Raw genomic sequence first — 19749 nt, forward strand, 5'->3', positions numbered from 1 at the left:
TAGGACAAAGTGAACACTGCTGACCACTGGAACAGGATGGCCCACAAGTACTGGGCACTATCCTGCACTGAATTTACCTTACTCAGACTAACACACAGGGGAAAGAGAGGAAGAGGTTGTTAGAAAGCATTGATAATTTGCTTTAATACAAGACTAGTAGGAATATGATTTCTGCATCTCTTTCAACAAGATGACCAACTGTTCTGCAATTGTCCTAGGCACTGCCCAACACTTACCATGCTCAGTTCACAGACAAACAGCTAACCTTTAAGAATGGCCCTTTTCAGAGTTCCAGAGCACTTGAATTTGACTTGTTTTTCCCTTCTCATGCTTCTAATATTCTACATTTCAGCTCAACATTAGGGAAGCCAAAGACCTGTCCTCTCTGGGCTGCCAGTTGGGGAAGATTTTGTGCTAAATAGAAACAAGATGCTCTATCTAGGTTTGAGAATTGAGTAAGGTTGTTTGACTATGTGGCCTCTGCTGACAATTCATGAGACCAGTAAAGCAACAGCGCCCCCTGTAAGAGTAATTACTGTACTAAAAGAAAATCAAGAGTCCATGCTATATTCTTAAATATGGTTTAATACTCTTCTCCATTTCTGTACATCACAACACCAAGATATCACTGCTTGGGATCCCTCTGCAGAGGCTATATAGTATGCGAAGGCTAGGATTTCTCAGCCACCTTTTAATGTGTTTGTATGTGTAAGTGTAATACATATCAGTATATATTGATATACACATCAATATATAATGCAATATATATCACCAAAGAGAACACATTGATTAAAGAAATACAAAAATTTGGCATCATTTCCAAACTTAAATAGTAAAAATAAAAACTACAAAAAGGAGCTGCATACCCTAAATGTATCATGTGAAACAACAAGCAGTATATTCAAAAATGTAAATTTACATCCCATTTTTCTGGTCTTGTCATGTCACATTAGACCCATTTACAATGGCAAAATCCAAACATACTGCTTCGAAGACCGCAAACTCACTGGCGCTTGGGTTTTGTGCAAATCTATAGCAGACCCAACTGCAAAACTTTCATAGGAGACTCCAGCTTTGATGGGAACGTCTGTTGTAGACAATGGCAAACACTGCCTGTTTGCTGGGTTATAAAACAGCAGTACAGGTTATATTGCTCACATTGACAGTCATTTTGGACCTCTAGGAGTATAGTGTGACAGTCAGAAGCTAGGTTAAGACAAACACTCCCCTCCATTCAAGTGAAACAGGATTATTGGAACGATATGCAAGTATGCCATTTGGAAACAAAAAGCTGCTTCCAACCAACATGCTCAAAGTGACTGAGGAAGAATCAGTGAAGGACAGCAGTTAGGCACTAAAATGTCAGAGTACTCATCAGAAAACCCGCTATCCCAAGAGAACAGAAAGGTCAGCTCTGTGCATTAGGTCTCATGCCAATGCAGATTTCAACCTTTGGCTCTAGGTAAACATAACCATTTCTACAGTTTCAAAATGCATTCTATTAACAGGCATTACAAAGACGTTGCTTGAGGGTCTGGGTATAAATCAGAAGTTTGAACCCACTTCTAAGGCTAGACTAGAGTTCAGTCTCAGATGTACATGACCACCTGCTGATCCATTAGGAAGTCCTTGCTGCTGGGGAGCTGGGATTTCCCAATGGGGTACCTAAGTGATCAACAGTAGCGTCAAGTTTTCCAAATCCACCAGTGCCAAGGGTTTAATCACAGTCACATCTTGTTAGTTGCTCCTGTGAAATACCTGCTTCCATTTATGGGTTCACCAACAATCAAATTCACATAATCAAGAAATTTTATGCAATCCTAAAGCAAAAAATAAAATCTTACCAAAAAAGAGACCCAAAGGGGTTCCACTTTACTTCCCTTACATCATGTGTTCATTTCTGTCAATACTGAAAAGAGTGAAGGCCACACCACTCAGTTCCCAAATTAAGCCTCCTAAGACTCTGGTAGCATTTCCATTGCAATCAAGGAAGCATGCTTCCTAATTTGTACAAGTAGTGCTTTTGCAAAATGGATTAAGCTAAGAGTTTGGCTTGTCAAAGCAGCTCCCCAAACTATCTGAATCTTCCAGCCACACCTTGTCAGCTGGCACTCAAAGAGTGCCTTTTCTCTTATTCTTTCATTAAATAGAGAAACAGTAGCTCCAATATCTCACTACATTTCTTCTGCAGTCTAAGCTGAGAATGCCATGTAAATGGGTCATGTCACTGCAAAATGCAGCAATTGATTTTCTCCAATCAAAATAAAAAGAAACAAACCAGTATGATCTTACTTCTATTAATTTTTGAAGGAAGAAGGTTTACAGCAGTTAATGTATCATGACGGTTAAAAAAATCATTTTCATAAAATACAAGAGCAACCAATTTCACCATCGAGTAAGAGTAAAAACTGGGATTCTTTTAAATTAGTCCAAAGTGGCATATAGGAACTTAGTAGGTTGCGGCTGTACTGACACTATGACAAATCAAAGTGTAGGGTTTTGTTTTTTTAAATCCAATGCTTATGGATCAAGTTCTGGAAATGTTCCAATTCTAAGGCAGGGATCTGTTGTGTTTTCCACCATTTGCTCCTTGGGTTGGATGCTGGAGGGGTGAGGCACGTTTTGCCGGACCCAGGTCGACTACCTAGTAGTCATCAAGGTCAAAAAATTCATCATCTCCTCCTTGGTATTCCATTCCCTGGAAATCCACTCGGTACCGCAAGATACCTGGTAAAAACAAGACACCTTTTAGCTTCTTCCTAATTCAGTGTACTAGAAAGGGCTTAGTACAAACTATATCTTACAATACACTGTGGACCTATTTAACATATATGCTAATCAACAACTTCTGGATCACGTCATCTCAAACTTTGACTTGCACCATGGAGATAGAGACCATGATTTTTAACAACAAAGTCTAGTACTTGGTCTGTGTGGAATTAAGATGCTACAGAACAAGGGCAGTCAATAGGTGGACCACAGGCTGGACTGCCAATGGACCATGAAATCTTTTTATTTGCTGCTTATTATTTCAGTGTGAAAAATGTTTCTCTGGAGTCTGAACCTTGACCAAGAAATTTTGACCTTGACAAAAACTAATTGCCAACTCCTGCTATAGAAATTTTAAATTTGTGTATTTTCCAAATATTCCATGTGCTTCCAAGTCACTAGACTTCCAGGAACTCTTGGCACAGAAGTGGTACAGCAGAGTGACCTTCATTGTCAGTACAGCTGGAGACCCCGTAACTGAAAGACAACTGTCAACCACTACTCCACTTAACACCATTGCTTGCAGTTTGAGACTAATCTTCTCTCCCACACAATGCTCAGAATATGGCTGAGGCAGATCGTACATGGCAGGGAGCCTAGTGTGGAAGTAACCCCTACTATACATTCTGCAGCTAAAAGACAGGGTACGGACAAGCCGCACCAATGTAGCTAAAGCAGTACAACTCCTTGGCATGAATGCCGTTATACTGGGATAGTTTATTCCCATACAGAAAGGGCAAGAAGCTATACTGGGTGTAAGAAACCTTTATCCTGGTGTAAATGGGTACACAAGGTGGAGTGCAAAGGTATAACTACCTATAAATCAAATCCTAGCAGTTATTGCAGTATGAAATCGTTTAGATTAGACCATCACTTGAGAGTCACCCATCAGCTCTGAATTCATCTCCCCCCAAGGAGGGCCTAGGTAAAACAGCTGACACTGGGGATCACGAGCAGAGTTCTATTTGACAGAGTAGTTCCTTCCCCACAGTGCTCTGAAGGCCATGATCCTTATCAATGCTTGCTTAAGTGAACAATAATCAGGAAGTCCATCCTTCTAAGACTATGGGCACTGGAGCACAGCAGTCAATGGGCAATAAAATCCCACCAAGGAGTTAAGTCTTTAGGTTGTGACAAAGTTCCTCCTCTACTCTGGTGGGTCCTGCGCTTATTGGCAGATTTGCTCACCTTAGTGATCTTCCCCACAGTCTGGGTCAACTCCTCCTGTGTCTGATCAGGAGTTGGGAGGTTTGGGGGAAATCCGGTCCCACCCTCTATTCCAGGTTCCAGCCCAGGGCCCTGTAGATCGCAGTTGTCTATAGTGCCTCCTGTAACAGCTGCATGACAGCTACAACTCGCTGGGCTACTTCCCCATGGCCTCCTCCAAACACCTTCTTTATCCTCACCACAGGACCTTCCTCCTGGTGTCTGATAATGCTTGTGCTCCTTAGTCCTCCAGCAGCACACTCTCTCTCACTCAGCTCCTTGTGCCTCTTGCTCCCAGCTCCTCACACGCACTTCCTCTCCTCTGGCTTCCCCAAGCCTGACTGGAGTGAGTTTCTTTTTAAACCCAGGTGCCTTGATTAGCCTGCCTTGAATGGCTGCAGGTGATCTAATCAGCCTGTCTGCCTTAATTGGTTCTAGCAGGTTCCTGATTACTCTAGTGCAGCCCCTGCTCTGGTCACTCAGGGAACAGAAAACTACTTATCCAGTGGCCAGTATATTTGCTCTCTATCAGACTCCTGTACCCCACTGGTCTGGGTCTGTCACAGGTTCAATCAAGCTTTTAGAACTCCTGGACTTCCACAGCACTCCAAACTTACCCAGAGAGAAAACCTGTCTCTTTCACACTGGAGCTGGAGGACTGGGAAGATGGATAGGGGACAGATTTTCAAAAGGAAAAAGTGGCAGATACCCCAAAAATGCAGGTGCGCCTTTGAAACTCTCTCCCTTGTCTCAGATACCTCCCTTCCCATTCATGAGGGCATAACATTCCCATGCAACTACAGCAGCTTTGAGTGATCGGGCAGTAATGACATTTTGCAGCTGGATACAAGGGGAGCAAGCATCATGTGACCAGCCACCTCTCCATTGAGAGCCAAAATGTGCTTTGCGGACCACCAGTTGTTCCTGGGCCACAGTCTGATATTCCCTGCTACATGATGTAGTGTACACAAAAGTTGTTTTACTGAATGGGGCCCTTCCTACATAGATAATTGAAGACAGTCACTGACTCACAGAGCAGAAACAAACATGACACTATGGGAATGTAGCCTCTCCTATTCTGGTTTCAGAACCAGATTAACAGCAGGTTACATATGGCCAATATTTTCAGCTTAGCCTACTTTCTCCTCTTGCAATTTACCTCCAATTCCTCCAAATCCTTTCACAAATTGGGATCCTTCCTGTGACTTGTCTGTAACAATTTCCAACGTTGCTCCAAATTTCTTGTAGTTGTTAGCAAACCATTCCAGAAGGGGCATACTTTCTATCAGTTCGTGTTCCTGGCCGGTCTACAGACAAAGAGAAAAAGAGTAAGGCCTAGTCTACAGTCAAAAGTTAGCTTAACAGCTATGGTGCTCAGGGGTGAAAAATCCACACCCCCAAGTGCCACAGCTATGCAGATCTAACCAGTGATGCAGACCCAGCCTAGCTACCATCACTCGAGGAGGTGGAGTTACTACAGCGACAGAAAAGCCCATCACTCTAGGAAGCACCTGCATTACAGTAGCATAGCTACAGCACCATAGCTGTGCTAGAATAGCAGACATGGCTTAAGTGAGGTTTCTCTGACTTCAATTTTCACAACAACATCTACTAAGGGGTCACTTTCTTCCCAATTCACATTAACTTTATACGCACTCTTTGGTCTCACAAAGACAAGCACTGTTGGTGCTGTAAGAGTCCTGGCTCTGTGGGCACAACATTGTTTAAGCATGTAGCTGATGGGCATCCAGGCATGCTCATGGCACAGGCCTGAAGAGATGCTTTGGTGCTGGGCATGCTAGTGAGAGCAGAGAACAGAGTGTCCTAGATGAGCACTAAGGCAGAGAGATCGGCGGTTTAAAGGGAGAGGAGGAGGGGAAGGCGTAATGTGCTTATCCACCGCTGACCACTCTCACCACAGCTGTGAGCCTTGTGCCACCATTACCAACAGGGCCCTCAGCAAGCACTCCAATCGGCAACCATAACAGCAAAACAAAGCAAGACAGAAGTGGCTACACTAGCCACGTGGTCAAACTGCAGCAGTTCAGTCTCTTTTCAGCGCTGTCTTTTCCAACGGCACAGGGTCCTGCCTGACTTTCATGACAAGAAAGGGGAAAATTATACGGAAAAGAACTTAGGGTCCTCTAGCTAAGGATGGGGAGGCATCCCCAAATGCACACACTATGGTGAATAGTTGTCCATCAACCTTAATATCTAGAGGGAGATTCTCCATTGCTCTGCACCTTGTGCAATCATTTAGACCAGAGCAAATGCCACCCAATCAGAATGGTGATGTTTCACACTGGTGTAGACTGCTGCACCAGGTGCGGAGCAGTGAGGAATGGACCAAAAAGAGCATGTGTTCAAGGAGAAGAGCCAGGTTCAGTTGTGCTCAACTAGTCCCTTTTACTTCATCTTTCAAGCTCATTTGACCTGAGAATGAAGACTGAGCAACAGGGAAATCAATTAGGAAAAAACAACAAGGCGAGACTCTGGAGTAACATTCAAGGCCAATAGGAAAGACTGTAGCGCAGCCCATCAAATCAAGACTTTGTAAAGGAGCCAGAGCATAAATTTGGTGCGAAACGTTCAAGCATTAGCTAAGTGTGGAGCATTAAGCATAGTCAGAGTCAAAGCCCTGCACCAGTACAGCATAATCATCCTGAGTGTACTACAAGACCAGGAGTTGAAATACCTCTTTATCTGTGAAGTGGGATTTATCTTTCTCTTGTTCTGGTGTCAAATATAGAATCTTCTCCTCTGAGAGAGAAAAACAGTGTTAGAGATTTGATGCAACCAGCAGCAGGCTAAAACTCTATAGAAGCCAGTGCAACGCAGGGGTCTTAAAGGTCTCTGAATCCCTTCCTTTCTGTTTGAGGTCGCACAGTCAAGGCTGCACACAGAGGCACTGAGCATGAGCTGCAAAGTCAGAAAAAGGTCTCTGGGCTTGTAATGCCCTTGCTGGGGCAGGAAGAGAATTTTGCATCTGGCCAAAAGGAGGATGGAGGAATGTGGAGGGTGGTGGTGGGAAATGGGTGGGTGGCTAGATGCTGCAGGGTCAAGTCAATCTCCCACTGTATTATGGAAGTGTAAATACAATCAACGCAGGGATTAACACTATTTCACAAAACTACATCTTCAAAGTCTGCTTAGCCAAGTCCCCTCCCAGCATTGCTATGCCACCCCACCCAGTCTCTGCTTGTTTTCAGCTTCTCCTCCCACATCACGCAAGTGGGGAAGTGACAAGCTAGTGACTGCCTATAGGATTTCTATTAAAAACTTCTTAAAGGGAGGTTTTAAACCACAGCTCCTGTCTAACAGCAGAGTTCTCCCAAGGAACACTGAACAGCTAATCCCCTCCAGGCTCCTAGTCCAGCTCTGAATTAGGACATACCTTCCGTGCCTTGGCAATGGAGAACGTATCTCATTATATCCAGATTTTCATAAACTATCAGTATCTCTACTGCTCCCATTTCCAAAGCTTTCAGTGTATCTTCAACGCCAAAGCAGTACTTCCCCGTGTCCTGACTGATTTCGTCGAAATATCGGCCTGCATTCAGGAGACAGCAGAGAAACACTCGTGAACACATATGTCACATGAAATTTTACTAAGCCTCATTTGAGGAAAAGCTACAGTAAAGTGAGACTGTTTTGTGCCTGGCTATACAGGCCACACACTTGAGCAGGGGGTTGGACTAGATGACCTCCTGAGGTCCCTTCCAATCCTGATATTCTATGATATTAACTATCCACCACCAGCTAGGGAGCTGGCAACATGTCACTCAGAGCCCTTAGCTAGGAAGTCACAGTGCCAGCTAGGCAGCTCTTTCAGGAGCACTGCGAAGTGAGACAGAGAGGTTGACCTCTGATGCCCAGCCACCAACCACAAGCAGGCCCTAAACTTTATTCCTCTTTAGTGTAAGGCAGCTTCTGTTACTGTCCCCCAGGATGGGTGTTACTAAGCTTTCCTACAGGCGTGTGACGAGAGGATCATTTCTGTTGCAATTTCAAAGAAAAGCAAAAAAGTCTAATCTTCATTTTTCTTGGAGATGGGAGAGATCAGAGAAGAGCAGGAGTTTTCCCTGACTGCACTGGGAGGCCTGAGAAACTAAAGTTGGCCCTGATGAAAGGATAAAGTATAGGGTGGAATGATAGAAAGACTGCAATGGAGGCAAACTAGCAGGAAGGGAGAGCAATCTCCATTATCAGCTCCAGTTGTATTTCTACAGGTATTTAAGGATCCAGCCACTCCCTAGCACCCAATTCACAATATCACGATGGTTATTGAGGCAGGTAACACCCAACGAGCTGTTTAATCTGTACAGGCCGGGACTCCTTTTTGGATGCTATGAACAATGTGTTACAGCCAGAAGAGACTGTTTTACGGATGGGCAGCTGAGGCAGAGTTGATGTGACTTTCCTCAAGTCATGAAGCAAGTCAGTAGCAGGGCCAGGAATTGAACCCAGGTCACTAGAGTTGAAGTACAGTGCCCTAACCACTACCCTCACAATCCTCTTCAGTACTCCATATGTTGACATGTTTGGGGGTCCTTGACTAAAGCAGCAACTGACAGCACTTCAGTATGTCAGTGGACCACACCAGAAGCAGATGTAACAGAGATACCAGGCCAGCTGCTGCGATGTCTCAGTTCACACCACGAGCATTCAGAGAGCATTTTTGTGGCCAGGCAGAAAGAAGAGTGGAGAATTTATTTTAAGTGGAAAGCAGTGTTTGAGGTGGTGCTTGGAGAATGGAGGTCATCAGTGACATCCTCTTTTGCCCAACTTTCACATGAGGACTTAGCTAGGGGTGAGTAGTAAAGCAGGATGGGTATCCAATTCATGACAGGCTAGCTATGTAGATCTATTCATACCTATTAGTTTCTTCTCTTGAATGAATTTCACGTTGGAGAGAACCTCTGTTGACAACTCAATTGCTTGATTGAATCCATTTTCTCCACCATATGAGATATCAACTAGTTTCAACACTTTGGACTGCAACCGCTATATACAAAGAAAGTCCGTGTTAGCCAACCTATTGAGCAGCACTGCCATAAAACTAGTTCAGAAACCCATCAGAATGAAAATGCCTGACAAGCTACACTGGTAATCTGACTTCAGAACCTCTGCACGCAACTGAAACAAAACAGTTCTGAACATTCAGTGAGTAACTACAACTTTCAGAGTGCAGGGCTAGACAGATCAAGTGTAGAGCAGTTGAATACTACTAAAGCCTCTGCTTTTCACTTTGGAATTCATGTTCCTTTGTTACATTCCACTTTTAGCTAGAAGAGACAAGCATCCCATCAGGTACGCTCCATTACTAAGTGAAATCCTAGCTCCTTACAGGTCACTGGGATATAGCTCCCTTTCTAGAAAGGGCCCCCTCTATAGAATACAAGAATTTTACACTTTAATTGTATTCTTAAATTAAGATACTTAAGTTGGGTTTCTCCCAAAGAGCATGCATCAGCCATGAGCCACTGCCACCACTAGCACCATGAGGATATTAGTCACAGTCCTTAAGCAGACAGGCTTGTAGGTTTCATTTAGCACAGGAAGTCCACTTTCGCTTACCTGATCAAACATGTCAGATTGACTTAGTTCAGTTTTGAAGTCAGCTGATCCAGCTAAAACGAGACCAGCCACGTTCACTTTATCACCAGAAATGAACAGCTGCACAGCTGTCTCCGCTACTTTCCTCACATAGTTGTGTCGCTTTTCCATCCTCAAACGAGCAAAACGCAAGGCAGATTGACCTCCTCTACCTTTAGGAGAAAACAGATGGGATGTAGCCATTTTGAGGTCTACTGCCACAGAAACTGTTGGCATGCGGCCCCAACGGAACCCAAGATATGATGCAAATTAGTCTACCACAAGTAGAGATACGGGCATTCGATTAAAACAGCAAGAAGTGAACATGACGGACCCACCCATCAGGTGACTTTCTACAGGTCTTCTGAAAGTATGTCACAAGGAAACATTGAAGAATGACTAAAGATCTGGAGATGTGAGGCTTACACCAATGCAGTTTACTTTGGTTTATCACCAGACCATGCTGTACTAACTTAAGCCTTGCTACTTACTAGCATGGTGCCTCTGCAGTAGAGGTGTGTACAGGTTTAGCTACATTGGGGCAAACTTCCTTAATGTTGATATGATTGGGGCAAAATTAGCTGGAACAGAAATGCAGTTAACTAAGACTAGTCAACTGCCAGTTAAGTACTTAATTCACAAATATTTAGAGATAAAAGGAAGTTAAAGATCCTTGCTTACATCACAGACACCAGATTGAACATTTAGAAGTCTAGTTTACTGAACTCAGTACCATTAAACCTTTTGGCATTTCTTGTTGCTTTGACAGCGCAGGGGGCCAAGTCAGTTCCATTGTGGTTCTCATGCAATAGGTAAGTGTCTGAAATGCACATACTTTCAGGGCAAGATTCAAAGGCACTTTCCACTGCAATTTAAGAGCTGCTGGTCTTTGTTTTGGATAATTCATTTGTGAACACCCAAGTTTCGGGCCAAATTTGACTGGAAAGTGTCTTTTTATATGGGTCATGTTGATTTGCTAACAGTTTATGAGACTAACATAAGATGGCAGGGAAATGGACTGCAGGATCTGAACGCTACCGGTTTCATTCTTTCAAATGTACCTGTGTCTTAATATTTCATTGTCTAAGTCAGCTAGATATTTCTTCCTGAGTGTGGAATTACTGCCTCACTGCCTCAGCATCCCTAACTGTACTTTACACTCCTCTCCCTGCCTCCACATTCCCTTTCTGCTGGAGGCTGTTAAGATCTTTGTTCCTGCATTACCATGCTTCTTTGGGAGATCCACAGTGAATTTGTGCAAGACTTCTCTTGTGTTTCCTTGTAGAGTTCCGAAGAGTGCGCCACTACCATCTATTACGATAAAACCAAACTTGCTGTCATCAGACAGTAGTGCTGTCAGAGCCTGAAATGCGAACACAACATGGTTAGCAATAACCACTATCAGCCAACATCAGCACTTTGGTCTGATTACTAAGCAGAGCAGCAGTTCATTAAGGGAAAACACCAGCCACAATACAGATCGCTGAAACAATGGTTTGGTAATCATGGATATTTTTATGATGCAGTCAAGGTGAAATTGACAAAAATACCCAAGAAAATTCTTGATTACTGTCTTGTACCCAGTACCACTGAGTGCTGAAGCAACATGCCAGTGCTTTGAGTCAGACACAAGTTGTCCCCACCATTTGCAGTGCCATTGATCAACTGTTCATTGCTTAAAGGAACAGGTTTAGCAGGAGGGTTACTTCTGTGTATCCAAATTAGCTCTCCAAGTTAAAATCCTATTCTGTTTGGATGTGTGGAGAGGAAGCTCAGCTAGTTTTCCTAATACTCCTGTCTGGGGGATTATGTCTCACGTAGTCCTCTGATATGGCTTTCGGTTAGGTTTACTATATTAATCACCACAGCAACCCAATCATTAGCTCGGCCGCTATCAAGCAATTTCAACTTTATCACGTCTACTTAGCAAGAGATTCACAGTGTTGACAGTTATGAAATCCATGACAACTGTGACAAAAGCTCAGCCTTACAGATTAAAGGGGTATTCGTAATGACAGTTCTATTGATTTATTAGCTATGGGTGGAAGAGGGACACAGACAACATCTACTGGAAGGTCAAGTATCTCAAGCCTCTTTCCTACTGCGGTGTTGGAACTCTGCACCTTCCATTTTACCCATCAAAATGAATAGCCATTGTGGCATCCAGACATCAGTGGCTATTGGCATTACAGAACAGAATACAACATGCTCTTTCATAGCTATACGGACTCTGCACCACAAGCAGCGCTAGGAAAACTGGAACTAAGCACTACTCAGTGGAGACGGGTGAAGTAGACAGGCCAAGAAACAAGGTGCTAATATCATGTCACTGTCTATCTATTATAATTTTCCAAAGTAAATGACATTCTCTTGCTGACCAGTGCAATGCCAGCTAAGAAGTTATTTGCTGAGCTGCAGCTACATTTTTCTGAAGGGGTTTAGCCCACTTGAAGCCGAAGGTTTTAACTTTGCTGGAGCCCACAGTGTCTGTGACAGATTGCAGACTACTGTTCCTGTCTCAAACTTTAGGGTCCCCACACAGTATGCTGAAACAGCTGCCATCCCCCTGTATTGGGAGAAACAGGGAAGTCCCTGCACTGAATGGTATGATGCAAGTAAGTACACCGACTGGGAGAGAGACATGCAAATTGCATGGACAGCAAGAGTGATACCTGCTCATGTGTACCGTATGGGTTATGTAAGACAATGTTTAAAGTTGATTGGGTGGTCAGATAATGTGGAAAGGTATAAATATGCTGAACTGTTAGGGAATAGAGGGACCCTCGAAGGAGAATCCATTGTGACCTGCCTATGCCTCAGGAGAAGGTAACTGATCAATACCTTTTTCTATATATTTGTCATTGATTGCTTTTACAGTAACTGTAAATACAAACCCATGCTTTTGGTTCAAACAAAGGTTTGAACGGATAAACCTGAATGGCTCGGCCCCTGAGTGCATGGTAATCTTCACCCAACATGCTGCTCCATTTCCTCCAGCAAGAAAAGCTAGGAAAGCTTGGCAGCAAGACGTGTATGAGAACTAGTGACATTAGCCCAGATGTATCTTGACTCTTTTTACTAAGCCTCACTTCAAGCATGGCTCAAAAGGAGCACTCTGATGCTAGACAAGGCCTGCCACCAACTCCAAAGAGAAGCCTGTGGATTATACAAACTCAGCCAAGTTATCCACTTCGGTTATTAAGTTTAGCTGCAGCTCCATGACAAAACCTCGATCAGCAAATATCATGCATTTCTGAACACAAGCCAGTTACAAGTCACCCCACAGCATTTACACAAGGAGGCTGGTTTCCTCTGTTAAGAGCTACTGCTCTAGGGAGTCTGGATACAAGTACGATATGAATTATTTAGTGAGTCTAGCACAGCTGTTTGAAATGCGTCACCATGCTTCGGCTACAGCAAGACCTGTGAGCAGTACAGGATCTCTCCTACCTCCGTATGGAATTTGTTGTCGCACAAATACAACGATGTATTGATTGGTTTGAAAGGCTCAAAGTCAATGTTCACTTTCTTTTCTTTTCCTTCTTCTGTCACAATTGTTCCACAGTAAACAACCAGACCATTTGGAGGTACTGTAAAGGACACGAAGTACCATAGTTTTAGATCACCAATTATAATATTTGGTATTGCTTACAATGAACATATGGATTTAATTTCAAATTTCCCCACACACTACTACAGGAGTTACCTTCGCTCCCCAGCCCACTAACCACCACCCATCTCACTTGTTCCTTCAGGAAACTCAAAGGACTAATTTGCATGTTCTTATCATAGCTACACGGGGAGCAATGCACAAATGCACTTCTAAAAGGAGTAAGCTTGCCAACAGGAGAGTTATTTATTGGCAACTCAATGCATTATGAGGACAACTTCGTCCCAGGGAAGTCTTTAAGAACATGTTCCCAGCTCTTAAACCAGCTAGAAGGCAAATATTTACTGTGTGGAAGAGAGTTAAACAGCATCACCCCATAAAGACTACCAGTTCCTACGTGGCAGCTCTCCTACAGCTGGCCCAATCCTGCAGCTCTTCTGTGCACAGTCCTACTGGAGCCAGACTACTTGCTAGAATAAGAGCTGCACAATTAGACCCTTTGAGGGTACATCTTAATGGCAGGTTTTACTTCCTCCCCAGATTTGCACATCCGTGTCACACTTCATACACAGAGGGGCTAAAAGATAAACCAGGGCCAAGTTAAGCAGGAAAATATGGATTTAACATTGAAGAATCCACACCATTTTAAACTGTTAAAGTTTCAGAATTAGGCTCACAAAGACAAAGAAACAGGCAATCAGGAGCCCACTCATGACAGTGCTCAGAGGTCCTCGCAGTGAGGACTGGGCTCCACTGTGCTGGCCATTGTACCAATACACTGTAGATTGCATAGATTTATAAAAGGGGCTAGGGTTTCAAAGCAGTGGATTGGAGGAGCCACACCCCTCCTCCCCACCAAAAGGGCGACTTGCTTTAAACATCTTGATGGCAGAGGGGAAGTTTACTAGTGCAGAGCAGCAGCAGGATGCTGATGAGAGGCAGCAATAGACATGTTTTAACAGCAACTTATGGTCTGCCTTGGACAGCCTGCTGCAATAGCCCAAGCAAATATCGTAAGGACAGTTTGCCTTGGGAAAACGTTTAGCAAGCAAGAGTGCCACACAGGCCATGTGTTACCTTTGTTATAGAGTTTGAGTCTTTGCTGTACAGATGTAATGGCTCCCAGTACTGAAAGGCGATTCACTCGAGACTTTATGTTTGACGCGGTACCAAACTCATCCGCTAACATTTTTGCCACTCGTGAAATCTGGTCTTTGGGGGGAATGATCAACGAAATCATGCTGGTGCCATTGCTGAGGAAGGAAAAAAAATGGGGTTAATCACAGAAATTAAGACAGCGCATATTGCTTAGGGTGGGGAGAATACAGGAATGTCTTTGGTCTGAATAATACCCTAGGACTGTGGTTTTCAACATTTTTTCCTGGCAACCCCATTGAAGCCCATGATCCAATAGAGCTGGGGATGAGGGGTTTGAGGTGTAGGAGGGGCTCTTTTCATTTCAGTTTTTTATACAAAAGTCTAAAGTGAGAGAGACTCAGGAAAGAACCATTTGCAGAGTAACTACAAGCCCCATCCCATTGCACACAAGCACAGAAGCCATTTTAAAATAACGAGTTTTAAATAAGTATGCAATTGCAAAGCAGCTACTAGACTGTGCGAGCATGTCTGCTAGTTCAGCATTGCTAACTCCAAGTGTTCCAAAAAATCATGAAACAGGCCCCCTAAAGAATCACAGATTGTCTTTAAATGGGGTTGGGATTCCTTTTTTCTGGCCTTCTGGGTTGAGCTCTCTGGGGTTTACTTTGAACTTCTCTAGTCACAAGGGCTGAACATTTACTTTTAAATTAAAGTGAGATTCTCATGTAATCACAGGAATCCAGGAGCTGGGGCTTGAAGACAGATACCAAGTATCATGAGATTCAAAATCCTGAGAGTTGGTGCTAAGTACAGAGAACGCCTCTTTTCTGGAACCTCCATCCCCGTTCTTTTTTTAAACTGACCCATTAGTAATTGCCTGGGACAAACAGGAGATGCATGCAGCGTCTAAATGAGTAGACTGCAGAAAATCTGGACATCCCTTTTATTTTATCTATAAATTAGTGTTACTACTGACTTTGCCAAGAACAGTTTAAGAGCCAGATTGGTTTTTGCAATTCAGTTTGGGAGGGAAAGCAGGCATGTCATTTTCTCATCAACTTCCTCTTCAGGTGTCTCAAGCACTAGCACAGTCCTCCGAAGTACCGAGCTACAAACACACGGGAAGGTTTTTAAAAAAAAGCATAATTTCCATTAGCCTTTGAATGTACAGGTGTCCTTTGCTTACAGACAGCCCCCCCCCAACCTTAAGCAAATACTCACCAGCAACCAGACGCCATACAACACACACACTAACCCAGGAACCTATCTTTGCAACAAAGCCTGATGCCAACTCTGTCCACATATCTATTCAAGTGACATCATCATAGGACCTAATCACATCAGCCATGCCATCAGGGGCTCATTCACCTGCACATCTACCAACGTGATATATGCCATCATGTGCCAGCAATACCCCTCTGCCATGTACATTACCCAAACCGGACAGTCTATGCAAAAGAATAAATGGACAAATATCTGACATCAGGAATCATAACATTCAAAAACCTGTAGGAGAATACTTCAACCTCTCTAATCACTCAGTGACAGACCTTAAGGTGGCAATTTTGCAACAGAAAAGCTTCAAAAACAGACTCCAATGAGAAGCTGCTAAACTTGAATATGCAAACTAGATACCATTAACTTAGGTTTGAACAGAGACTGGGAATGGCTCTGTCATTACACTAATTGAATCTATTCCCCACATTAAAGTATCCTCACACCTTCATGTCAACTATCCCAAATGGGCCATCTTGAGTATCACTTCAAAAGTTTCTCCCCTGCTGATAATAGCTTCTCTTAATTAATTAGCCTCTTACAGTTGGTATGGGTACTTCCACCTTTTCATGTTCTCTTTATGTATAAATATCTTCTTACTGTATGTTCCATTCTATGCATCCAATGAAGTGGGCCCACGAAAGCTTATGCTCAAATAAATCTGTTAGTCTCTAAGGTGCCACAAGTACTCCTGTTCTTTTTGCTAACACAGACTAACAGCTCCTGCTCTGAAAAGTGTCCTGTGTGTTTTCCAAGACCTATGTTTTGGGCCAAGTTTGACCCAACAGCATAAGTTTAAACAAGTCCCCAATCTTAAAGAGGACTAGTTGGTTTTAAATATCCATAACCACCCCACACAGAATCAAACAGCTGTGAAGAGTCACTTGCAGGCAAGTTATTCCCGGAAGGGAACGTGAGCAACAGATCTGCAAGTGCAGCTTTGACTTCCACAGCAGCCACAGAGTACTTCATACCACTCTTTCAAGCAGTTAGCTACCTCACCGAATGGCATGAACCGTGCGTGAGACTCAATGGTCAAACACTCCCAGCTGGTTCTTTAAGAGAAAGGCTGATGAGAATGAAACCCTCCTCTTTCGGACTTGGGTAGGAGCTCACTTCAGTGAATGCTACCTTTAGAAAAGGTACAGATCTCCTCTGAAAGCACCCTGAGACACCTGGAGACTAGAAATCTCCGTAGTTCACACTATTAGTTGAAAACAATTTATTTGTGGCATGAAATAAGAATAGTCCTGCTCCAACAGGGGGAAAGGTTTTTCACCATGTTCAGGTCCATACATTTTGTGCACTCCTTTCTAACAGCAGAGCCCTGGAGATTTCACACAAGTCTCTCTCTCCCTCCTCTACTGAGAAAAGCAATGGGAAGAGATCATAGGCTGATGCAGAAAAGTGCCCTGATGTACAACAAAATATGGAGAGCACTTAGGAGGTTCCATAAGTGTGCTCCGCCACTCGTACCAGGCCAGGAGATCAGCCTTCATATCACAACTTCATTGTTCTTTCCCATCAACCCATTGTTCCTCAAGCCCTCCCTCGCCTAGAATTTCACACTATCGTAGAGCATGCCATTGTTCCTACTTTAGCTTTAGACAAAGATCTGTTATACATACATACGTACTGGCACAGCTTGCCCCGTTCCTGCTACCATTCCCTCACATAAGTTTGGGCAGCAAGCAGATCAGGCAATCCCGTATCTTGCAGGCTTCTCTGAGACAGGAGAAATTGCTGCATGCTGGATTACCCGTCCAAGTTCATGCTACTGTGACAGATTGTTTGGACAACCCATGGTTAAGGGTATAGGGGAAAACTACAGTACAGTGTCAAACTACTGTGCCACCTGTAAATCTTATCTCAACATTGCAGTAAGGAATCCTGTTGCAATGAACCACTTGTGACCACATTCAAAACAGACTAGAACATATTACACAGTGGATATCTTCCCACTATCTTTGGCCATAATGACACAGCCGGCCTCAGAGATCCTTGTAATCTGCTACTGCAGTTAGCAATACAAGAGCAAAGGCATCCAAAGAGGAAGGAGAAGGCACATCGAATTGCTCTGTTAAAGCCAGAGTTTGATTAGCATTAATACTCTGCTTTATACTAAGCACTTTAATGAATTCTGCCTTCCCTGTTCATGTGAAAGCATGCTAAGTGCTTTCCTCTGATTTGACATGCTTCACTACCATTCATATAGTGAAGCCATTTCATTGTTAACGGGTTCCTGCAGAATCATGTAAGACAGCAGGCTCACAATTTGCCATTAGAAAGGCACTGCACTGTCTGAGCTTGAAGCTGGCATGGAAAGACAGACTGCTCAGTTATTAAAGTGTCATTTTCCAGTTTACTAAGCCATCTCTGCTCAACACTATCACCTCTATTCAGGTCCTCTCAGTAGTTTATGCCGAGCATTCTGCTGCCATCTGCTGGGTAAGTGAGTAAAAGCAGCCAAATTATTTTTCATTCAAAAGGAAGGCATGGAAGATCAACGGCCAACCCGAATGCACTTAAGGCCACATCCAGACTAGGGTATTAAAATCGATTTTAGATACGCAACTTCAGCTACGTGAATAACGTAGCTGAAGTCGAATTTCTAAAATTGAGGTACTCACCCGTCCAGACGGCACGGCACCGATGTCCGCGGCTCTCCATGTCGATTCCGGAACTCCGTTCGGGTTGATGGAGTTCCGGAATCGATGTAAGCGCGCTCGGGGCTCGATACATCACGTCCAGACTAGACGCGATATATCGATCCCCGAGCAATCGATTTTAACCCGCCAATGCCGCGGGTTAGTCTGGACATGGGCTTAGTGTTAACATTCTGGGATCAGAGTGATTTTCTTTGCTCTGAAGTAGTTTCACTTACCCGAACTGGGATCCATGAATGCTTTTGAGAGACAGGACCACTAGTGTCTGTAACTTAATACAAAGTGGACCTAGGAAACTAGAAATCCAGTAAGACGCCAGCTCAAAGGAACGTGTATTAAGAGTGGTGGCTGGAGAGCTGTGGCTGTTACAGTGGTAATAAGACCCTGATGACACAGTTCTCAGAACTCTCACCTTCATCAGCAATAGCTTACCACAGGAAAGCAGCTTTCCTGTCTCAGAGCGATTACATATCTGTGACTCGTCATGCTGCTATATGGCCAAGCTATTCCTGTAATCCAATATCATATTGGTGAGATAAGTCATCTTCAGATAAGCACTGTTCTTTCTACATTTTAAACACACTGAGCCCAGAGTCTAAGATGCACTGAAGACAATGTTTCTTTCTACAGTGATATGCATTTTATCTGGGCTCAAAAAATCACATTTGCTAGCAACCCCTATATTGTCACAGCCAGACTGCCCCAGCACCAGAAGACAAATATTTCTGCATACCCTCTATCTTACTGAGCCTCTGTTATACCAATTGTGTTCTAGACAGAATTATTCTTGGAAGTATGTACAGCAAAGCGTGCCAATTGCGAATCCAGGTAGGAACACAGTCTAATCTAAACAGGGGCACAGAGTCCACCAACTACTTACATGACTATGTAACTGTATTCCCTACCTAGATGGCATGCAGCAAGGTATGAACCCCCTATCATAGCTAGGAACAGCTGTGCTCCACCAAGTGTTTGCTACAATGAAGTTTTCAATACAGTGAAATTTAAGTCTCAATGCCCTGGCATGAGACTTAAAGTTGTTTGAATTAATGGAGTGTTCAGACTGGTTGCTAAGCATGCACCACTGTGTTAAAACTCCGGTTGACTCTCCCTGTTCCCTTCCCCTCATAGCCGCCCATGAAAGGCCAAGACTGAAGAGACAGATTCCCTCCTACTTAGCTACACATGGGACTTTTCATTTAACTGAAGACAGTGATTTTAAGAATTCCCCTCTGATTTTAGTGAGCCACAATGAAAATTATACTAGATCTGCTAGAAGGAAGGTACTAAGGCCCTTTGTACCAGACATTTGTAAGCTGTTAGAGACACAGTGTCTCCTGTTAACAGGCAGGTCAGCTTGTCTGCACAGCAGCTTTCCTGTCATCCTCTTAATGGCATCTGTAGTCACAGTTCAGCAGTGATATCACTGCACTCAGTCTGAAGTACTCTGGGACATTTGCTTAGCAAGGAGGTGGCGCTCTCTGGAGCATACATGTAGAGAAGCAGCAGATGAGGTGAACTCAGGATTCC

At 43.6% G+C, this 19749-nt stretch overlaps 1 protein-coding gene across 2 annotated transcripts in view; it reads right to left on the reverse strand.

Moving 5' to 3' along the window:
- Nucleotides 1–565: 565 nt before the first annotated feature.
- The window catches only part of ETF1 (eukaryotic translation termination factor 1), a 36761-nt gene continuing 17577 nt past the window's right edge, over nt 566–19749 (reverse strand). For both annotated transcript variants that reach the window (XM_050962717.1, XM_050962719.1), the window contains 9 exons: nt 14258–14433; nt 13021–13160; nt 10795–10933; nt 9553–9743; nt 8850–8979; nt 7370–7525; nt 6671–6735; nt 5135–5282; nt 566–2727 (listed from right to left, as the gene is read on the reverse strand). In XM_050962717.1, the coding sequence (XP_050818674.1) occupies nt 2645–2727; nt 5135–5282; nt 6671–6735; nt 7370–7525; nt 8850–8979; nt 9553–9743; nt 10795–10933; nt 13021–13160; nt 14258–14433 (1228 nt within the window). In that variant the 3' untranslated portion in view covers nt 566–2644. The remainder of the gene's footprint in view (nt 2728–5134; nt 5283–6670; nt 6736–7369; nt 7526–8849; nt 8980–9552; nt 9744–10794; nt 10934–13020; nt 13161–14257; nt 14434–19749) is intronic.

The sequence above is a fragment of the Gopherus flavomarginatus genome, chromosome 7 (assembly GCF_025201925.1).
Source record: "Gopherus flavomarginatus isolate rGopFla2 chromosome 7, rGopFla2.mat.asm, whole genome shotgun sequence".
Classification (NCBI taxonomy): Eukaryota; Metazoa; Chordata; order Testudines; family Testudinidae; genus Gopherus; species Gopherus flavomarginatus.